Source organism: Amblyomma mixtum, chromosome 3 (genome assembly GCF_055824585.1).
Source record: "Amblyomma mixtum isolate Tamu chromosome 3, ASM5582458v1, whole genome shotgun sequence".
Classification (NCBI taxonomy): domain Eukaryota; kingdom Metazoa; phylum Arthropoda; class Arachnida; order Ixodida; family Ixodidae; genus Amblyomma; species Amblyomma mixtum.
The window spans coordinates 333,247,565-333,267,203 of record NC_143014.1 but is presented as its reverse complement, the minus strand read 5'-3'; the positions used below and the strand labels follow the sequence as shown (position 1 = coordinate 333,267,203).

General features: G+C 44.3%; 2 protein-coding genes across 2 annotated transcripts in view; one reads left to right on the top strand and one right to left on the bottom strand.

Moving 5' to 3' along the window:
• Positions 1 to 16,913, top strand: part of LOC149355995 (uncharacterized) — a 44,297-nt gene extending 27,384 nt beyond the window's left edge. Inside the window, exons 3-4 of the mRNA XM_089575359.1 lie at positions 10,146 to 10,311; positions 13,475 to 16,913. Coding sequence (XP_089431485.1) covers positions 10,146 to 10,311; positions 13,475 to 13,773 — 465 coding nt within the window. The 3' untranslated portion in view covers positions 13,774 to 16,913. The remainder of the gene's footprint in view (positions 1 to 10,145; positions 10,312 to 13,474) is intronic.
• LOC149355992 (FK506-binding protein 15-like) overlaps positions 1 to 19,639 on the bottom strand; it is a 282,100-nt gene that overhangs the window by 113,961 nt on the left and 148,500 nt on the right. The window lies entirely within an intron of this gene.

Genomic DNA, 19,639 nt, shown 5'->3' with positions numbered 1-19,639 from the left:
GTAATCACTCATTTTCATTCCGCCAAGCAGTCACACGGCTACAAAGGGACCCGACACAGCTTCCACAGAAACTTTTGCTCTTTCGTAAAAAGATTCGTCCTGGTCTGGGGACATGGTGTATGACTGTGCTTGGATGGATGCGAATAAGTAATTAATGCCTTAATGGAAGTCTGCTCCGCCTTAGGGAAAATTTCCCCTCAACATTTAACCAAAAGTATATAAGGTTATGTGCAGATCTGTCAGTATATGTTCGTATATAGAACTAGCTCCATATATAAGCTCCAGCCAAATATGGACATTACAGATTTATCTATATTTGGCCATATATGGCCCATATAAGTATATTCATCCATATATGACTGTTCGCAGATATGGCTATATACGGATTTGGCCGTATCTGGGTATATAAAGACCATATATAGAAATCCCATATATGGGCTCCATCAGATATGGATATATAGGGAATGGGGCATATCAGGCCATACATGCCAGATATATCCATATATGAGTTCATTCATGATATGGATATATAGGGAATTGGGCATATCAGGCCATATATGCCAGATATATCCTTATATGAGTTCAATCATGATATGATTATATAGGGAATTGGGCATATCAGGCCATATATGCCAGATATATTCATATATTGTCATATATGAGTTCAGTCATGATATGGATATATAGGGAATTGGGCATATCAGGACATATACGCCCGTATATTCATATAAGACCTTATATGCCCAATTCCCTATTTGTTCATATCTGGATTTTTTCATATCAAACCAGATATGACATTTCCGTACGGGTGCTTTCAGTCGTGTGAATGGAACGCGGAATGTACGGGAGCGGCGACTCTTCAACGCTTTCTTCTCTGCGGATGATGCTCTTACGCCGTGGTGCTGTCTACCTAATTGCAGCGTATGGTTTCATTCAGGGCATTTTAGCTTCCGTTCTGCGTTTTCCTACGTACGCTTCTGGCACAGGCCACCCACAGAAACATTCAACATTTGAGTTGTACACGCATCCCGTGGTGCGCGGTAGTCGCGCTTTGTTATTTAACGTTATCCCATCAGGGTGAAAACCTCGCCCGGTCAGGCGAAGCGCTTTGGAAGGAAAGCGGCAAATGGCGCTGCGGCACGCTTACACATTAATGCAGCATAGTTATTGTAAACAAACAAACTGATATTTGAAGGACAAGTTGCATGAGAATTCAAGCAGACGACTACTAACTACAGCCTGACGTAGCAGGAGATGCATAGAAGGTTCGCAAAAATGGAAACTGACAATGAGGGAAGTAGAGTCTGGGAAGTGATCATAAAATCATTAGTCGGTAGGTGGGAGCGCTGATCAAAAGAAAATTACGGAAAACGAAAAAAGAGAAGGCAAAATTTAACGACGAACAAGTAGCGACAATCACATCGCGCATTGAGGAAGCAACAGGGAAACGCCCCATAGTAAAATTGGGGTTAATCATTAGTAAGGAAGTGAGAGAAGTAAAAGTGGAAAACCGCGGCAAACAGGAAGCTACTGCAATCAGAAAATTAGACGCCATCGAACAACGACGGCTGCCTTCAGAGGAACTCAGAGAAGGTTCGGTTTCTTCAAGAGGATATAGGCCGCAAATGGTAACCCTATCGAAAAAAGAAACTGGTAGTGCAAGTCCTCGTCTAGGGTAAAATAAAGGAGTCCGCTTATCGCTGGATGGCTGAAGTTCGCGATGCAACTAAAGGTGGACCAAGAAATTCTGTATTTATTTATTTATTTATTTATTTATTTATTTATTTATTTATTTATTTATTTATTTATTTATTTATTTATTTATTTATTTATTTATTTATTTATTTATTTATTACAATACCTTCAGGGCCCCAGTAGGGTGTTACAGAAGGGAGTGGATAAAAAAAGTATAGACAATGCAGCAAAATGAAAACAAAAAGTAAATGCAAAATGTAATGTAATACAGCAAAGAAAGAAAAAACGTAAGCTTGAACAAAATACATATCAGATTAGGTAACAAAACAGCCTAGTCGAACACACAGTTTTCCGCGGCATTTTTAAATAAACAGGTGTCAGAAATATCGGCAACCAAGGTGGGCAGGTGGTTCCAATCGCTCGCCGTCTTGGGTATAAATGAGTTAAAGTATGCATTGCTTCGGCAGTATGGAATGCGTACCTTGTAGCGATGATCCGTGCGAGGTGATATGAATGATGGTTCAGACAGAAGATCCCGTTTAAGCTGATGATTGTGGTAGTAAATCTTGTGAAAAGTTAGCATTCGCGCAAGTTTTCTACGAAGGGAAAGGCTAGGAAGGTTCAAAGTATTTTTCATGGCAGTTACACTAGCAGTGCGGGAAAAGTTAGACAAAATAAATCGGGCGCTACCGGTGGCTCAGTGGTTACGGCGCTCGGCTGCTGACCCGAAAGACGCGGGTTCGATCCCGGCCGCGGCGGCTGAATTTCTTGAAGGCGAAATTCTAGAGGCCCGTGTGCTGTGCGATGTCAGCGCACGTTAAAAAACCCCAGGTGGTCGAAATTTCCGGAGCCCTCCTCTACGGCGTCTCTCATAGCCTCAGTCGCTTTGGGACGTTAAACCCCAATAAAACCAAATAAAACCAAAAATCGGACGCTACGATTCTGTACTGACTCTAACTGTATAAGAGTTTCATGTCCCGGGTCCCACACAGAGCACGCGTATTCGAATTTCGATCTCACTAAGGTTTTATAGAGTAGTAGCTTTAAAGAAGATGGAGCCATGGAAAAATTACGACGCAAGTAGCCAAGCATGCGGTTAGCATTGTTAACAATATAATCAACATGTGCCTGCCATGAAAGGTTAGAAGTTATATGAACCCCTAAATATTTATATGTGGTAACTTGCTCAAGGAGAGAACCTGAAATATTTTAGGGAATAAGATTTTCGTAAGCAGATCGGTGTGAAATACGCATGACCTTACACTTGTTAGTATTCAGTCTCATGAGCCAACTATTACACCAACTAGACACCTTATTTAGGTCACTTTGAAGTATGGATGAGTCTGAAGCGGATATGATTACTCGATAAATAACGCAGTCATCTGCGAAAAGCCTGATTGTGGAGTTAATAGAAATTGGCAGGTCGTTAATGTATATTAGAAACAATAGCGGCACGAGTACGGAACCTTGAGGCACGCCGGAGGTAACAGAGCATGGTGAGGAATCAGCGTTATTTGCAGGGACGAATTGAGTTCTGTTACGCAAAAAACTTTCGATCCATGAAAGAATGTTTGGGTCGATGTTTAGCTTACCGAGCTTAAAACAAAGTAGTTGGTGATTAACAAGATCAAATGCTTTCTGAAAATCTAAAAATACGCAGTCAATAAAAAGTCCCTTGTCTAATGCATCAAATAAATCATGGGTGAAGGAAATGAGTTGCGTTTCACAAGAAAATGATTGACGAAAGCCATGCTGATGAGGGAAAAAGAACGAATGATTTTCTAAAAATTTAACCAGATCAGAAAAAAATGACATGTTCAAAAAGTTTACACGGGACACTCGTTAATGATATGGGTCTGTAATTAAGGGCACAGTGAGCATCACCAGACTTAAATATTGGTACCACCTTACCCACCTTCCAGTCCCCGGGCAGCTGTCCTGAATTCAAAGATTGCGAAAACAGTGCATACAAGTAAATGGAAGAATAAACAATTGTATTCTTTAAAAATTTAGAATTTATGTCGTCGATTCCCGAAGACGAAGAAATTTTGAGATTATTAATTAGACTATACCGATACTGTCAAACACCGATACCGATACTGTCAAACACAATTGGGTTCATTAGTGGATTCTGCACAGACTGAAAAGAGGGCCGAGAAACAGATGATTGCTGTAAAAAAGCATTAGAGAAGGCGTCGTTGAGTACTTGAGGGCACTCTGATGAAGGAATGGCTGCGCCGCTGCTATCGTTTAGAGCTATTGTTTTATGCTTGGGACCAGAAATGATGTTCCAAAATTTTTTGGCATTATCAACCAACAAAAACGGAAGTGTACTCTGGAAAAAAACCTGCTTGGCGTTTTTTAAGGCTTTTCGATAATCAGATATTATGGCACGATACGAATCCCAGTGATCAGAGCAACCGGTGGTTTTGCGCTCTGCGATAAACTCGTTTTTTTTTTTTACTTAAAAGGCGTTTTAATGCGGTAGTGAACCACGGGGAGCGTTGCTTGCCTGATATGACGCGTAAAGATATGTATATTTGGGCGAGAAAATGACCCTTTTCTGTAAAAAGGCGCCAGTTCGTTTCCACAGAACGGTTATAAAAGTTTGGCATGCACTCACCTAAGAAGATTTCGAGTTCTGCGTTAATCGACGGAAAATTTGCCTTTGAATAATCTTTGATATATTTGGGATTGGGTCGCACGCGTGGGTTAGTGTCTTTAAGCTCAAACTGGATGAAGGAGTGGTCACTGAGGCCTGGTAGAATTGCCAATGAATGAACTAGTTCAGGAAGCGTAGTTAGAACAAGATCAAGAATATTAGCGCTAGTAGTGGTGATACGGGTTGGCTGGGTAATCAGCTGAGAGAAATTGAAGTCATTGCACAGATTTGTGAAGCCAATCGCGTCAGGTGAAGAATCCAGAGTGGAAGGAAACGCGCCAGACCAATTTATTTTTGGCCTGTTGAAATCCCCAAGTAAACAGATTGGCGAAGAAGGAAGCCTAACTAAAATTCGATTGAGCACATCATGAAGTTCACTACAAAAAGATGATGGAGCATTTGGAGGGCGATAGCATGCGCAGAAGATTACGTCTCGATGATTAATGCGTATAGAGGCGCATACAAATTCTAGTGAAGAAACAAGTGACACGTGTGAAGAATGCAGATGATCAGCGACCGCTATCAGAACACCGCCTCCTATCCTGTCTCCACGGTCACATCGATAAGTAATGAAATCCTTTTCGCAGTTTAGTATTTCATCATTCGAAATCTTTGAATTCGGCTAGGTTTCGGTGAGTACCAAAATGTCTGCATCGCACGTGTCGATGAGAGTACACAGTTCATCACGTTTGTTAACAACACTACGAATATTACAGTACAAACCGCATATATCATTTGGAAGGTCATGACCACGAGCAGGTAGCTACGCGGTAGAAAGATCGGCTGGCAAGGCACTACTATCAGGGCTGCGTGGGGTTGCTTCGTTATTGATATGATATTCACAGATGCTATCTGATGCCGAAATGTAGATGTAACACTTATTCTTTATGAACAATTTGTTCTGACGAATAGCGTACTTCTCTCCACTTGCCTGTCCAAAGTAGAAAAGTTTTTTACGTTCTGCAAGGGCAAAAGCGCGAAGAGATGCGGAGATAAGAAAACATATGGCATTATGGGAGTACAAGAAATATGAAGTACCGGGGGGGTATTTGGAAAGGAATAATGGTGCCGGGGCTTACTTTTGGAAATGTGGTTTTGCGCTTAAGGGCTGAAGTTCAGTCGAGATTAGAAGTAAATCAGAGAGCTGTTGGAAGACTAGCACTTGGTGCTCAGGAAAAACCACAAAAGAGGCAGTACAGGGGGATATTGGCTGGGCATCCTTCGAAGCATGGGATGCTCACTGTAAAATATTAGGGGAAGAACGCCTGAGGAAATTAGACGGTGGCAAGTAGGTGGCTAAGGTATTCAAAAACTTAAACAGAGAGAGCGGTGGCTGACAGTGGCGGAAAATGACTAGGAAACTAACCAGTAGGTATGCGGGACAAAAAGAGGGTGTAGTAAAGAGCTTTAAACGACAGTTAAAAAATGCTGAAGGTAAAAACTGGATTAGTTTAATGGAAGAGAAGCAGAGTAAAACTATATCAAAATCAGGAAGAGCAGATCAGAAAGTAATAGTTCTATTATAACTCAAGAGGCAGTGCATTACTCTTTGAAGCTGCGTTTTAGAACGCGCAGGAGCAAAAACAAATTTAACCAAGGAGATGACGCTTGTGCGGTGGAGGAAGTTATCAAAAAGCGATAAGAAGATTGCTGGCTGAAGTAAAGAGGTCACGTATGGCTAGAAGTGTAGGATTAAAAATGTAGGTAATGAAAATGGGGAATTTATAGGCCGATTTATAACACCGTTCAAGAAATATAAAAAAAAGCCGGGCATGGTGGCAACTGCCACCAACCCATTTCAAAGGGGACGTCCCTATCTTGCATCCATCCATCTACGTTACTATCCGGCGTCTGCAGCAATGGTTATGAATGTTTTGAACGCGGCGCCCACTGTTTTGTTTGACCGCAATTGTATGGGGCGCTCTACGGAGTGAGATTTTGCAATGCCATTTGTGTTTGCTCAACAAGGTGGGAATTGTTACTCAGTTGAGTCCCAAAACAAACAAAATCAACCGATAGCTAAGACCACCGATTCCACGCTTTATATCGAATCAACGTTGCTTCATAAGTGGTCGATTGTTGCTGAACTTAGGCGTAACACATGGCTGAATGCAAACAGTCGGAGTATAAACTTTATTTTGTTAAAGCGACAGGCCTTAAAGATTGGAAAAACAAAAACAAATGATTTGTTTACACTTCAAAATGAATCTGCTTCCAAGCTGTCTCAAGGTGACACGCCATACCTCTAAAGCATTTTCTTTTTCACTGGCTCCCTCTCTTCCTTGATGGATTTTATAAAAAAATATGAGGGTGCTACTAAGAAAAACTTGGGTGTTTGGTTGATAATGTCCACCCCATGATGAGCTTATCTAACCAAAGCATTGTTCTCTCTCAGACAATGTAGACGTTCATCAAGGCTGTCATGATGCAGTTTGTTATAACTAAACTACTCAGATATTGTAAGTTCGAGGTCTTCTAAAAATAAAGAAAGTTCCTTGGTCGGGTTCACCACGCCACTGCTTTCACAAGCTTCGTGAATGTGGAGAGTTCTTTTTCAGCACTCTCCCGAGACACAAAGAGTGTGTCTGTATTTGTAACTAGTTTTCAGGATGGTTTTTCCGTGCAAGTTCGCCTGGTATGTCAAGCACCAATCGGCTGCCATTTGTTCTCTCTAGGTGCACATGATTAGGAAGGAGCTCAGATTTCTTTTGCACTTCTGAATCACCTTCTAACTATTCTATATTAAGCATTGAGTCCACTTTCCTACCTGTCACTCATCACTGAACAAACACAGCAGGTTCGCAGTTACCATTGCTAGAGGCTTTTACTAAATTGTAGGAGCTGGGCTTCCATGGATTGATGTTTACACCCGAAAAACTGACGAATGACGCCAAACAAATCTTCTGGCTGTCTTGAGAAAGGTGGCTTGTCAGCAAATAACTGTATCCAAGCTTGCGATGGACATACTTTAACAGATTCACCGCGGGATGAAGATTACTTTTTAGGCCTTCAGCAGTGTTTGCCGACAAAAACAAAAGAAGCATAGAAGACTGAAAGGACGGTTCCACTTGTTTGGGCACTGAAATCTGCGTTGTTTTCTCTTGAATGGATCCTAGAATGAGAGCTTATGATGGAGGACGTACCGTCATTGCTTCAGTCATTTTGACAGTTATATGGGCAAATGTCTCGGTTGGTGCTGAATCACTCCAGTTTCTGTTAGCCTCCTCTCTCTAAAAGAAAAGGCCGCGAACCATTACTGGGCTGAGGAGTTTATTCGCCAAGTTCACTTCCATCTTTTAGGAGTTGGTGGGCGTCACGTGGTGTGTGGTAACTTTCGGCACAATCTTGAGGGTGCCTGCACACTGGTATTTTTGTATGCCACTCTGATGTTCTCAACGTAGGCACCGCCATCCGGAATTTTGCAGCAAGCCTTCAGAAAACCCTTTCTTTTACACTTGACTAAGTGGAAAAATCTAAAAGAAAGAAAAGTCGCCTTTCTTTGTGAACGGGATGAGCAACTGACGATTTTATGCAGCTTGAGAGATCACGTGTATCAAATATGAGCCACAAAGGGCTGTTCTATGAGGCTCCATCAGTCGTAATATAATCTACCTTCAGGCCAGCCTTTTCAGCAGGAATCAGTTTCCATGATTATCTTCGACAGATGCGCTGCCTTCACGTTTGCTTATGGACCAAAGACACAGAGTACATGATGCCAAGGCGCTGCTAGTGGTTTATACATGTGGGGGATACCGGGATCTCAGGGAACATGTTTTTTCACTCTCGAGTGTGAATTTTTACAAATCCACAAGCGCTTCGATTCCCCCTGAAACAGTGTAACAGCTTCATTTCATGTAAGATCAATCAGCGTGGCACCTGGACTCCTCCAAAAGCCTTTGTTTTCTGGTCAATTCCTACTAGCACTGCAGAGCTGTGCTAATAGGATTTGAAAACCGCCACGGCCCGGGGTTCCATCCCGGCCACGGCGGTACAATTTCGATGGAGGCGAAATTCTAGAGGCCCGTGTGCTGTGCGATGTCAGTGCACGTTAAAAAACTCCAGGTGGTTCAGCACCGTCGAATTTAGCTATGTAGTTTTTAATAATACGAAAGCATTATATGGCTCACTGTCAAGGTCATGTCCGCAAAATGAGTTCTAAGGAAACGGCACCATGTGACGTCACGAGCCAACGTCATATCAAGTCACGTGACAAGGATGCAATACGACGTCCTGCCAAGTCACGTGAAAACGATGTAATGTGACGCTACACGAAGTCACTAGACATATTAATGTAAAGAGTTCAGGTCACATGAGAAGTACGCTGCATGTGGGTTTTAAGAGCACACCCCATTCCCAACCCCTGAATTCATGAAGGTGTAGATGAAATCCCAGCGATGGCATCACTCTGTGACCTTAATGCAGTGGCAGCATTCTTGACTACATTCGCACCAAAATTTTTGGGGAGCCATTCGTCGTACAGAGTTCCGGGTGGTGTCATAGCATTTCCCTTTGCATATAGCATAGATTTTTAGTCAATTTTGAGGGTACCTTGCGACAGGGGTTCTGACCTATGACACACGCACCTTCAGTTGCATTCTTTAAGGTGCGATTGAGGCGTCCACCGAGATGTCGAGACGTCCTTCCCTTTCCTCGAAAGGCATTCTTTCGCATTCCTCCACGTAAGCAGAAATAAGTACCCTCAGAATTTTTGCATTTCTCTTCAGCCACTTATCGTCACGACAGCCAGGTTAGGTTGTCAGGCCTCTCAGTCACTGGAACTTGAAAGTTTAAGAATGAATCTGAACGCTGATTGTCGCTCCAATCTTCAAGCCTTGCATTACCAGGCGTTTCCTTTTGCAGTGATTTGTTTCTCAAAACCGTCGAATGATCACTCAGCGGCTGTGGAAGTTTAGCTAGTTAGAAGCGAATGGGCGGCCTTTTTGAGGAAGAAAAGCTGAAAACAGGTTGATTGACAAGCAGCTCAACAGGGGCCATCAAGCCAGCATAAAATGAGAGGGACACGGCGCGCGCTCATGTGCCAGGCTAGAGCACAAAATCAGCACAATACACTTAGAAAGCGTGTAAATTATCTTACACTTAGTGAAGCATTTGCATGAGATAAGTGTCATGTGCAACCACGTAGATCCTACTAAACTGAACTCAAGGAAACAATTATTAATCCATGCTTGCGTAGGGCTCTTATCACAATTACTGGCTTTTCAGAATCATGTACAGGGAGACATATTCGAGGTACCGTAATTATTTGCAATCACAGTTTGCATAGTCGAAAAAAGTGTGGCGTCATACAATGAACGTTACCTAGCAAATTCCCTATTTTTGGATGTTCAACGAGATGCCTATAAGCTCGCTAAATGGTTTCGTTAAATTTTATATCCGAAAAGACACTTTTTATTGGAACAGTAAAACATAACGTTAAATGGTTTCGTTCAAATTTTAATTTGACACCGTGCTACTCAGAATCCGAGGGCCCGTCAACATACAAACGTACTGAGCAAAAGGTTTCAGCCTGCAAAGCACTCTTGCAGCAAGCCAATAGTGATGACTCATTGTGTTCTGATGAATAGCCATGGAACAAAAGGGTGTGAATTGTTTGGTCGTAAATAGAGAACTTCTTGGCCTATTCTTGACCTGTTCCCCTCTAATCACTTTCTCAGGCAAGGTTGTCTGCGATCCGCCGTTATTTTCTCATCCCTGAGCAGTCGCGCGCTGTACCGTTCACATTTCGCAAACCACCAATGAGATTCCGCCTGTTTCATATTAATTGCAGGAACCAGCGCAAAGGTCCGCCAGTGCACCCCCGTCACTGTGCAGCACACATCTATTGCTGCCCGCGGCACCGGCTGCCGAGCCGCACGTTCGAGTGAAGCAGGAGTCGCCAAGTACCGCGGCCATCTGTGTGCAGGAAGAACAGCAGCAGTCACTCCGATCCGGATGTGAGTGTCCGAAACTGCCGATGTCCGCCTTCACGTGTTTAATGCGAAGTGATTAGGAGTGCCGCGTTCAAGAAAACTGTCCGGTTTCCGCTTAAAGCTTTTCCATGTAATGTGTGTGTGTGTGCGTAATGTGAAAAGAGGAGATCTAAGTTGTGAACTGTGTAAGTATAGTTAGCCAGCAGTAGATAAGTATCCGATGATTAAGCCAATGGTTATTCATATTATCACTAATCAATAATACGCAAATTAAAGATGAGTAACAATCACATAGCCAGGTAAAGATGAATAACAATGACTCAACAAAACTAAGATCACTAAGAATTACTCGTCAAAAAAATAACGACAACTAAGAATGGCTCAGCAAAATAAAAGTGACCGCTAGAATCTACACTACAGGCTCGCACGAGTGATTATATATTACAAACTAATACTGAGGTGATTACAGAATAATAGCAGCAGCCAATTCTCCGTGCGGCCGATGCCAGTGCTGTGTGGGGAGTCACTAAACAGATGCGGAGAAGCGGTAGCAACAGTGAGTAGAGAGGCACACCACAATGTCACGCCTGCGCGCTGACTAATCGAGGCATTTAATCAGACAAGGCCAGCAGAGCGGAAAGAAGGAGCATCCAGCTGGGAGTAGTAGTGAAGAAAAAAATAAGCATCGTGAAGTAAACATAAATCAGAACGTAAATAAAAGTTCTTGGTCCTTATTGATGGATGAACAGAATTGAAAAGGCACATGCTTTCGCATTTCCTCCGCATCAATCAGATTAATCACGCCTAAATTTTTCGCCTAGATTACGCCAACTAGCTTTTGTTTGTTCGCTGATAAGGTAAAGGGAGCTCATAGCAAGATTGTAGGAAGGTGCGATGTTGGCCCAGACGAAAGATAACGAAATGTGGCACACAGATGCGAAGAACACTGTGAAGCGAGAAAAGAAGTTGAAGACAGCTTTAATGTGGGCGTGCCTTAAAGAATGGCAATACGTTACGTTTAAGGTCACAGCACCATTATTTCGGGTCGTCTAGTAGCGCGTAGCTAAAAAAAAACAGTAATGTTGAAAGTAAGCATTTTTTCCATGCCAAAAGCCCCAAGCTTGCGGCCCAACGTGCTAAAACAAACGTATATACGCAATATTCAGAGATCCTCTACTGGATGCTTTACAATCCATGCTGTTCTTTACTTCACGGATAGAGTAATAACCTGTAGATTGTTTTAATTGCACCAGTTATTTCATGAAACACAACAGTTTTTCTCTTAGCAATTGAAGCCACACAACCCGACATGTCTGACTTCTTTTTCCACCAGTCACGAGCTGTGACCTATCAATGCTTTAAAATTTGGAATTCTTGCTACTATCAAGTACAAATCGTGCTCTTTCGATGATTTGTTTAAATATACAATCAGCACAAATAGGGCCACGATAAGGGTGGTTTCATAAAACCTAATTAAAAAATGGAAGTAAACGAACAATGCAAGCAGAAGACAGTGCGAAAGTACATCAAGAGGAGAGGTTTCACAAAACCAAGTATGAGAAAATAAAAATAAAAGAATGAAAATAAGTGCAAGAAAACACAGCGCAGTATGCCTCAATAATAAGCATATCACATCACTTTTTTTTTTAAAAATTCCGAAAATCAACTATAAGACCACTTCCCGACTGTATTTTCTGCTTTTGCTGAAAGCCTGTACCAATCGCGCGATCGTAATAGGAAAAAATGAATATTTAAAAGAATCCTCGAAAACTTTTTCTCTTTTATGGTACTAGAGTGCTTATTTTGTGTTATACACCACAGAGTTTAACCGACATATTTTCGTTTGTCTGTTAGTATTTTGTGTAATTCAGCTCTGATATACAACGGCCAAATTTGTTCCTGCCTTCGGTAATTAAAAAAAACGATACTCATCATACAACTTTTTGCACATGCTCTAGTTTTGATGTCACGCACTTAGTGTGAGGGTCCCATACATCACTAGCATATTGAGCCGTACAATCACTTTTTAAGCTATTTATTTTGCTTTTGATGTGACAAGTCTGAGGGATCGTCTTAAGTATACGACTTTTGGTATGAAATCACTACTTCACGCTGTAAAAGCCAACCAATAATTCTGTGGCTTGCATTAACTTCAGGGTGCAGAAATTAAATAAATATAGCCGCGACAGGGTTTCGAACCCACGGTGGCGCGAACATGCAAGTTTCAGTGACCGCTTCTATCGCCGCAACCGATCACGCCGCCTGTTAAACTGCAACACACTCTCGCTCTGTGCACTGCACATCGTCGTCTTCTTGAACTTTCATCTGCGACCCGAACAGATCGGATCAGCTTAACCTGGATCAGAGGTTAACCTCAGTCTAATATCGTCGGCAGCCGTGAGACAATCAGTCTAAACACATGCCTTCGTCCGTCTACTCGGTTTAACTACAGTAAAACCCTACCAATTTTTTTCATCTGTTGTCCCTATTATGTTATCTATATGCATGGTGCTACTAAGGTTCGAATTGCAGTACATTGGTAGATATATTCTGCGACCCTTGTTATAGGAGTGTTGGCTAATGAGTACATACATGGTTGGTTGCAGCTTATGGAATATTGCAATATACATTTTTTGTCAACTGCAAGGACTATTGCCAGTCAGTGCACCAGCAGTTTATGCTTGTTAACTGCTTGTTGAATATATTCCGGTCGGCTATTAATTTCCCTTCCGTGTAAGTAACGCGGTCTTCTGCAAATATCTTTGCTTTTACGCGTTAATTTTCAATCGGACAGTATGAAGAGGAAGCGCCCAAGAACGGAGCCTTATGGCCCACCAGACCCCACGAGGCATGTGCTCGACCTGTACCCCTCTATACAGGAAAAATATTTTCTGCTATCAATAATACCTGCTCTCTATCGCACAATATTATTTCTTACAATGGTTCTCAGTTTCACTGCTCATTTTTTTCTGAATAACTGAATCGAAATCCTTATTAAAATCACGGAGTATTATACCTATGTGGCTTCGGTGGTCGAATCCCTCACTGATATTCTGTGCTGCTTCAATTATTTGTGTGACAGTTCGCAATCCATGCCTAAAACCATGCTGGCAATCACTATTACTGTTCTCGTGCCCACCATACAATGCTTACACCTCACTCCGTACCTCGGTGCACTGCATAACAGGGTTTGGCGGCTACAACGGCAGTCACGAGCCTGACGTCGGGCTCTTGAATGGAGTTCAAGAGACACTTGAGACGCCGTCGTCAATCCTGCCTTCCGACAGCCCTCGGCAAGAGCAGACGTCGCCACGAGAAGTACCGGGACAGGCCGTCGCACCACCGCTGCTGCCGCAGGTCGCGATTTTGCTACCACTAGGAACTATTGACATCGTTCCCGTTCTTTACCCTGCGGACAGTGGCGGCGCCCTCTCGCACTCTTCCGGTCTATTCGTAGTGTTCTATCCGGGGTCCTCCGCGGAATAATCACCGGCACGCTTCGTCTGCTCAACAATGGGCCAATACCCATCCTTGTCTCTCTTCGAAACAGCACTACTGTTGTACCATTAGGACCCAAATTTTCTCACTTTTTCATTTTCGAATGCAAACCCAAAAAAATAACACTGTGGATGGTTTCAGTCATTCTGCCCATAGCATTCAGCTACAGCCTGCCACATGGTTATTGTGCCTTTTGTTCAGTGCAGACTCGCTTTTAAAAATGAATCGCAAACTGCGTTAACGTTGCTCCGTCTGTTTTTATTTTTTATCATACTAGAAGTGCAATGATCAATTTCCATCCTTTCATGCGGAGATTTTTTTGCAGTATATAGATAGTAGTACCTTGCTCTTTGTCTCGCAGCTAGAGCCAGTTTTATAAAGGTTTGGTTTGGTCTGGGTTATGGGGTTTAACGTCCCAAAGCGACTAAGGCTATGAGAGACGCCGAGTGTTGTGTCGGTATCTGGGGCGCGACACGTGCGTGTACCGCTGTGTGATAAGATATATCTGTCTGTTCTGCGCATGTGTCGGGCTGCTGAGTATATGTATATATGCGTGTCATGTGCTGTACTCGGGGGGGGGGAGTTTTCTTTCGAGCTGCCAGTATGCAGCACTGTGAATAAAGCCGTTTCGTCAAGCCAACGCCTGCTTACTGGGAATGCAACAAATTGGCGACGAGGATGGGATTCAACCCGAACTGAGAATGGCATTCGCAGTCGGCAAGCTACCGGAGTTTGATCCTGACAGCGGCAAATTGGACGTCTTCATCGAGCGCTTCGAGTTGTACTTCACAGGGAATGGAGTGGCCGAGGAGAAGAAACTGCATCTGTTCCTCAGCGCCATAGGAGAAAAAGCGTATGTGACGCTCCGAAGCCTGCTTCTTCCAAAGACGCCCAGCAACGCAACTTACAAGGAAGTCGTGTCGGCTCTGCAGAAGCACTACACTCCGAAGCGGTCTGTGGTGAGCGAAAGATATGATTTTAATCGAAGGAAGCAAGGACCTCAAGAATGTGTCGCGGAATTTGTGGTGAAGCTCAAGCAAGCGGCAGCCTCATGCGACTTCGGCAGCTTCCTGGAACAAGCCCTTCGGGACCGCCTGATTGCTGGTCTACACTCGGAGGCGATACGTTGCCGGCTGTTGGCCATGACCGACACCGAGCTCACCTGGTACCGTGTTTGCAGCGTCGCTACGGCCATGGAAATGGCAGCGAGAGACACAGTGGCAATGATGTCGGAAACCAGTGGGGAGCACGAGTCAAGCGGCAGTGATGTCCTCTGGCAGAGCAAGTCGTCGACGGCGTACAGCTGTCACGCCTCCGACCAACCAAAAAGAAAGGATACGACTCACAGGACTAAATCGAATTGTCATCGATGCGGTGGGCGGCACGCACCTGTAAGTTGTCCGTTCTTGAACAGTGTTTGTTTCAAATGTCAAAAGAAAGGCCATGCTGCTAAAATGTGCAAAACTAGAGTTGTGCATCAACTAGAGCAGGAATCGTCGGACAGTGAACTTCTGACCCTTTGCCACACCGACAACCGTGCGGCCAGTCCTGCCATTGTAGTCAGTGTGCAGTTAAATGGGGAAAACGTACCCATGGAGTTGGACACAGGAGCAGCGGTTTCCGTAATGTCGGAGGCAGAGTGCGCGAAGCACTTTCCAAACACCGAGCTCAGGCCAGCAGACGTCGAACTGGTTACGTACAATGGCACGCCTATTGATATCAAGGGGATAATTGATGTTGTAGTGAAGTACTACGATCAGTGTTTTCACTTGCCTCTAGTAATTGTTAAAGAGATGAAAGGCGCCAGAATGCCTACGTTGTTTGGCAGGAACTGGCTGAGTAAAATCAAAATTCGGTGGAATGAAGTGATGCATGTGCAGCCACTGACCAAAGAAATGCCCTTGATGACCTTGACCGAGAAATACCGCGAAGTGTTCGAGCCTGGCTACGGTTCGATAAAAGGGTTCAAGACGAGCATTGTAGTTAAGGAAAATGCGTCCCCTGTATTTGGTAAGGCGCGATCAGTGCCGTATGCGCTGCGAGAACGGGTTGAGCAGGAATTGGCTAATTTGGAAAAAGCTGGAGTCATATATAAGGTGCGCCACAGTGCTTGGGCGACACCACTGGTGATTGTTCCAAAGAAAAATGGTGAGGAGCTTCGGCTGTGCGGTGATTACCGAGTCACGGTAAATCCTGCCATTGAAGTTGACCAGTACCCGCTCCCTCTACCAGAGGACATTTTTACAATGTTACAAGGCGGGTCCGTTTTTTCAGTTTTAGATTTGTCGAAGGCGTACTTGCAGCTGGAATTAGACGAGCGAGCGCAAGAACTGCTCACCGTCAATACACACCTCGGCCTTTACCGGTTCCGACGCTTGCCATACGGCGTAGCCTGCGCGCCAGGAGTGTTTCAAGCCGTTATGGACACAGTCCTACACGGGCTGACTGGCACAGCCTGCTACTTAGATGACATTGTCATCGCGGGAAAAGATCAAAAGCAGTGTCATGACCGATTGGAGCAGGTGCTCATACGCCTAAGAGAACATGGCATAAGGGTCAACACTGCGAAATGTAAGCTGTTCCAGCAACGAATACGATATCTGGGCCATGAAATCGACAGAGATGGATTACATCCCACAGCTGATAAAGTAGCAGCCATAAAGAACGCACCAAAACCTGGAAACGTGACCCAGCTAAAGGCTTTTTTGGGCTTGATCAATTTTTATTCAAAATTTTTGCCTAATCTGGCTAAAGTTCTCGAACCCCTGCATAACTTGTTGCGCAAAGAAACTGCATGGCACTGGTCGCGTCAATGTGATACTGCCTTTAAGACTTCTAAAGAGATGCTGACTAACGAGCATGTTCTGGAGTTGTACGATGTCAAAAAAGAAATACAACTAACATGTGACGCATCCGAATATGGTCTTGGTGCTGTACTGTCGCACGTCGTGGACGGGAAAGATAAACCAATTGCATTTGCATCCCGGTCACTGTCACCTGCAGAGCGCAAATATGGCCAAATTGAAAAAGAAGCTTTGAGCATTGTTTTTGGTGTGAAACGGTTTCATAACTACCTTTATGGTAGAACAATTAAGGTGTTGACAGACCACCAACCACTAACCGTACTCTTCGACCCGAAAAGAAAAGCAGTGCTGTGGCAACTGCTAGGGTGCACCGTTGGTTTGTGTTCCTCGCAAACTACAGCTATAAGATAGCGCACAAGCCCGGTACGGAAATTGCCCAAGCCGATGCCTTATCTAGACTTCCTTTGCCAGAAACGTCAGAGCACACTGAAGACATTTTTTATTTTTCTACACTTGACGAGCTTCCTTTGACGGCAAAAGACATTGAACGCGAAACAACGCGCAATACGCTGCTAACTGCGGTTCGCGACATGATATGGCATGGTTGGCCAAAATCTGTTTCTCAGGAACTGCAGCCTTTCTGGGCTCGACGTTTCGAACTTTCTATTGAAGCGGGCTGCATTATTTGGACAAACAGAGTAATCATTCCGGAGTGTTTGCGCAGTGTTGTACTAAACTTGCTGCACGAGCAGCACCTTGGAATCACGAAGATGAAAATGGTCGCAAGGTCAATGGTGTGGTGGCCAGGTATCGACGAAGCATTAGAACGAACGGTGCGAACTTGCCACATTTGTCAAAGTGTTCAACCTGCAGCACAATCAGCGCCTTTGGCTCCCTGGAAAGTGTGCGAGCACCCTTGGGAAAGGGTTCATCTCGATTTTGCGGAGAAGGAAGGAAAAATGTTCCTTTTAGCAGTTGATGCCTATAGCAAGTGGTTGGAAGTGAAGGTGTGTACAACGACGACGGCAGCTAAAACCGTTGAAGTTGTAAGATCCATGTTTGCTGCTCATGGTCTACCTGCTGAAGTTGTAACTGATAATGGGCCGCAATTCCGTGCCGCTGAGTTTGAAAACTTCCTGAAAGCAAATGGAGTAAAGCACACTTGCACCCCTCCGTACCACACACAGTCGAATGGGTCGGCGGAACGGGCTGTACAGACTACCAAGACAGCACTGTTCAAGCAGTTGCTGGAGGACAGAGAAAAGGGAACTACAAGAACCTTGCAGCACAGAATAGACAACTTCCTATTTTGTTATCGAACAACGCCGCACACCTTCACCGGAAGGACACCGGCTGAATTGTTTTTAAGAAGACAGTTACGAACCAGATTTTCCTTGTTGAGGCCAAAACTGTCCAGTGCAATGACAGAGAAAAGCGAAAGGGTGAAACAGGCTGCAGATAAGCGAAGAGCGAAGCCGCTATTCTTTGCGACTGGTGACCGGGTGCTAGTGCGCTCTGTGCGTGGTGATTCGGTGAACTGGCGTCCTGGCAAAATTGTGCGTGTAAAGTCTCCCACTACGTATTTGGTTGTCATTGGAAACAAAGTGCGTTTTGTGCATGCTGATCATTTGCGACATTCCGTTCTTGATGATGAAAAAACAACTGCAAATGAAATATGCCTGCCACACGCATCAGAGGTCGCCTCTCCTCCGATGCCTTCAGCGCAGCCTCAGGTGGCACCCAGTCCACTGGGCCGGTTGCCATCTGAAAATGAACCCATTTCACTAAGAAGGAGCAATCGGGAAAGGCGACCTCCTGAGCGTTGGGGCTATGACCGTTTTTAATCTAGTAGGGGAGGAGGTGTTGTGTCGGTATCTGGGGCGCGACACGTGCGTGTACCGCTGTGTGATAAGATATATCTGTCTGTTCTGCGCATGTGCCGGGCTGCTGAGTATATGTATATATGCGTGTCATGTGCTGTACTCGGGGGGGAGTTTTCTTTCGAGCTGCCAGTATGCAGCACTGTGAATAAAGCCGTTTCGTCAAGCCAACGCCTGCTTACTGGGAATGCAACAAACGTCCCAAAGCGACTAAGGCTATGAGAGACGCCGTAGTGGAGGGCTCCGGAAATTTCGACCACCTGGGGTTCTTTAACGTGCACTGACATCGCACAGTAGTCGGGCCTCGAATTTATCCTCCAAAGAAATTCAGCCGCCGCGACCGGGATCGAACCCGCGTCTTTCGGGCCAGCAGCCGAGCACCATAGCCACTGAGCCACCGCGGCGGCTCAGTTTTATAAAGGTGGAATCTTGTATCAATTCTAGTTTTGTCTTGATTGTAGCGCACATAATTTGAGCCAGCTAGTTATGAGGGGACATTTTATCTCAAGATGCAGTAATGTCCTCTAAGGCAATTTTTATTTTCTGGATGAGTGTTTTTTCGTTTCTCCGCTCTTGCATGGAACAGCGTGACCTGAAAGAGATTTTCTGTTACAAACGCGGAGGTGACGTAATTTTTTGTACTCCTTTACGCACGAAGGGGTGTGTACCACTTTTAGTTTTTGCCTGCAAGTCGGCACGCTTCATGGTGTCCACTTTCATTAAACAGTGTTTGCATACACCTTCACTCTTCATTTATGTTATGCTGCTATTCTCATGACTTTCTATCTGCCAAACTAGGAAGGCGAAGCTACTTTTAATAAAACACTTTGGACCGAACGCGAGAAACGTGGCTGATGTTTTTTGGGATGGGGATATGTTCTGCACGCACACGTCTCTGCCATGCTATGCATCGCTTGGAAGGTACAGTTTTTGTCAAAAGTAACCAGGCTGCATGGTTTGCTTCTAGCTCGTACAGTGGAGCCCTTACAGCTTCCCTGAAGCTGAAATGGTCGTTAAAGGTAAGGACTGCGCGTCTTCTTACCTTCCATCACCTTTTGATCCTTTACAGGGGTCCCACATTTCGGTTCAGCAAATCTTATGCATCAGTGAATACCGCACGCCTTTGTGTTAAATTGCATGGATCCGGAGAGCAACTGTCTAGCGCGGCCG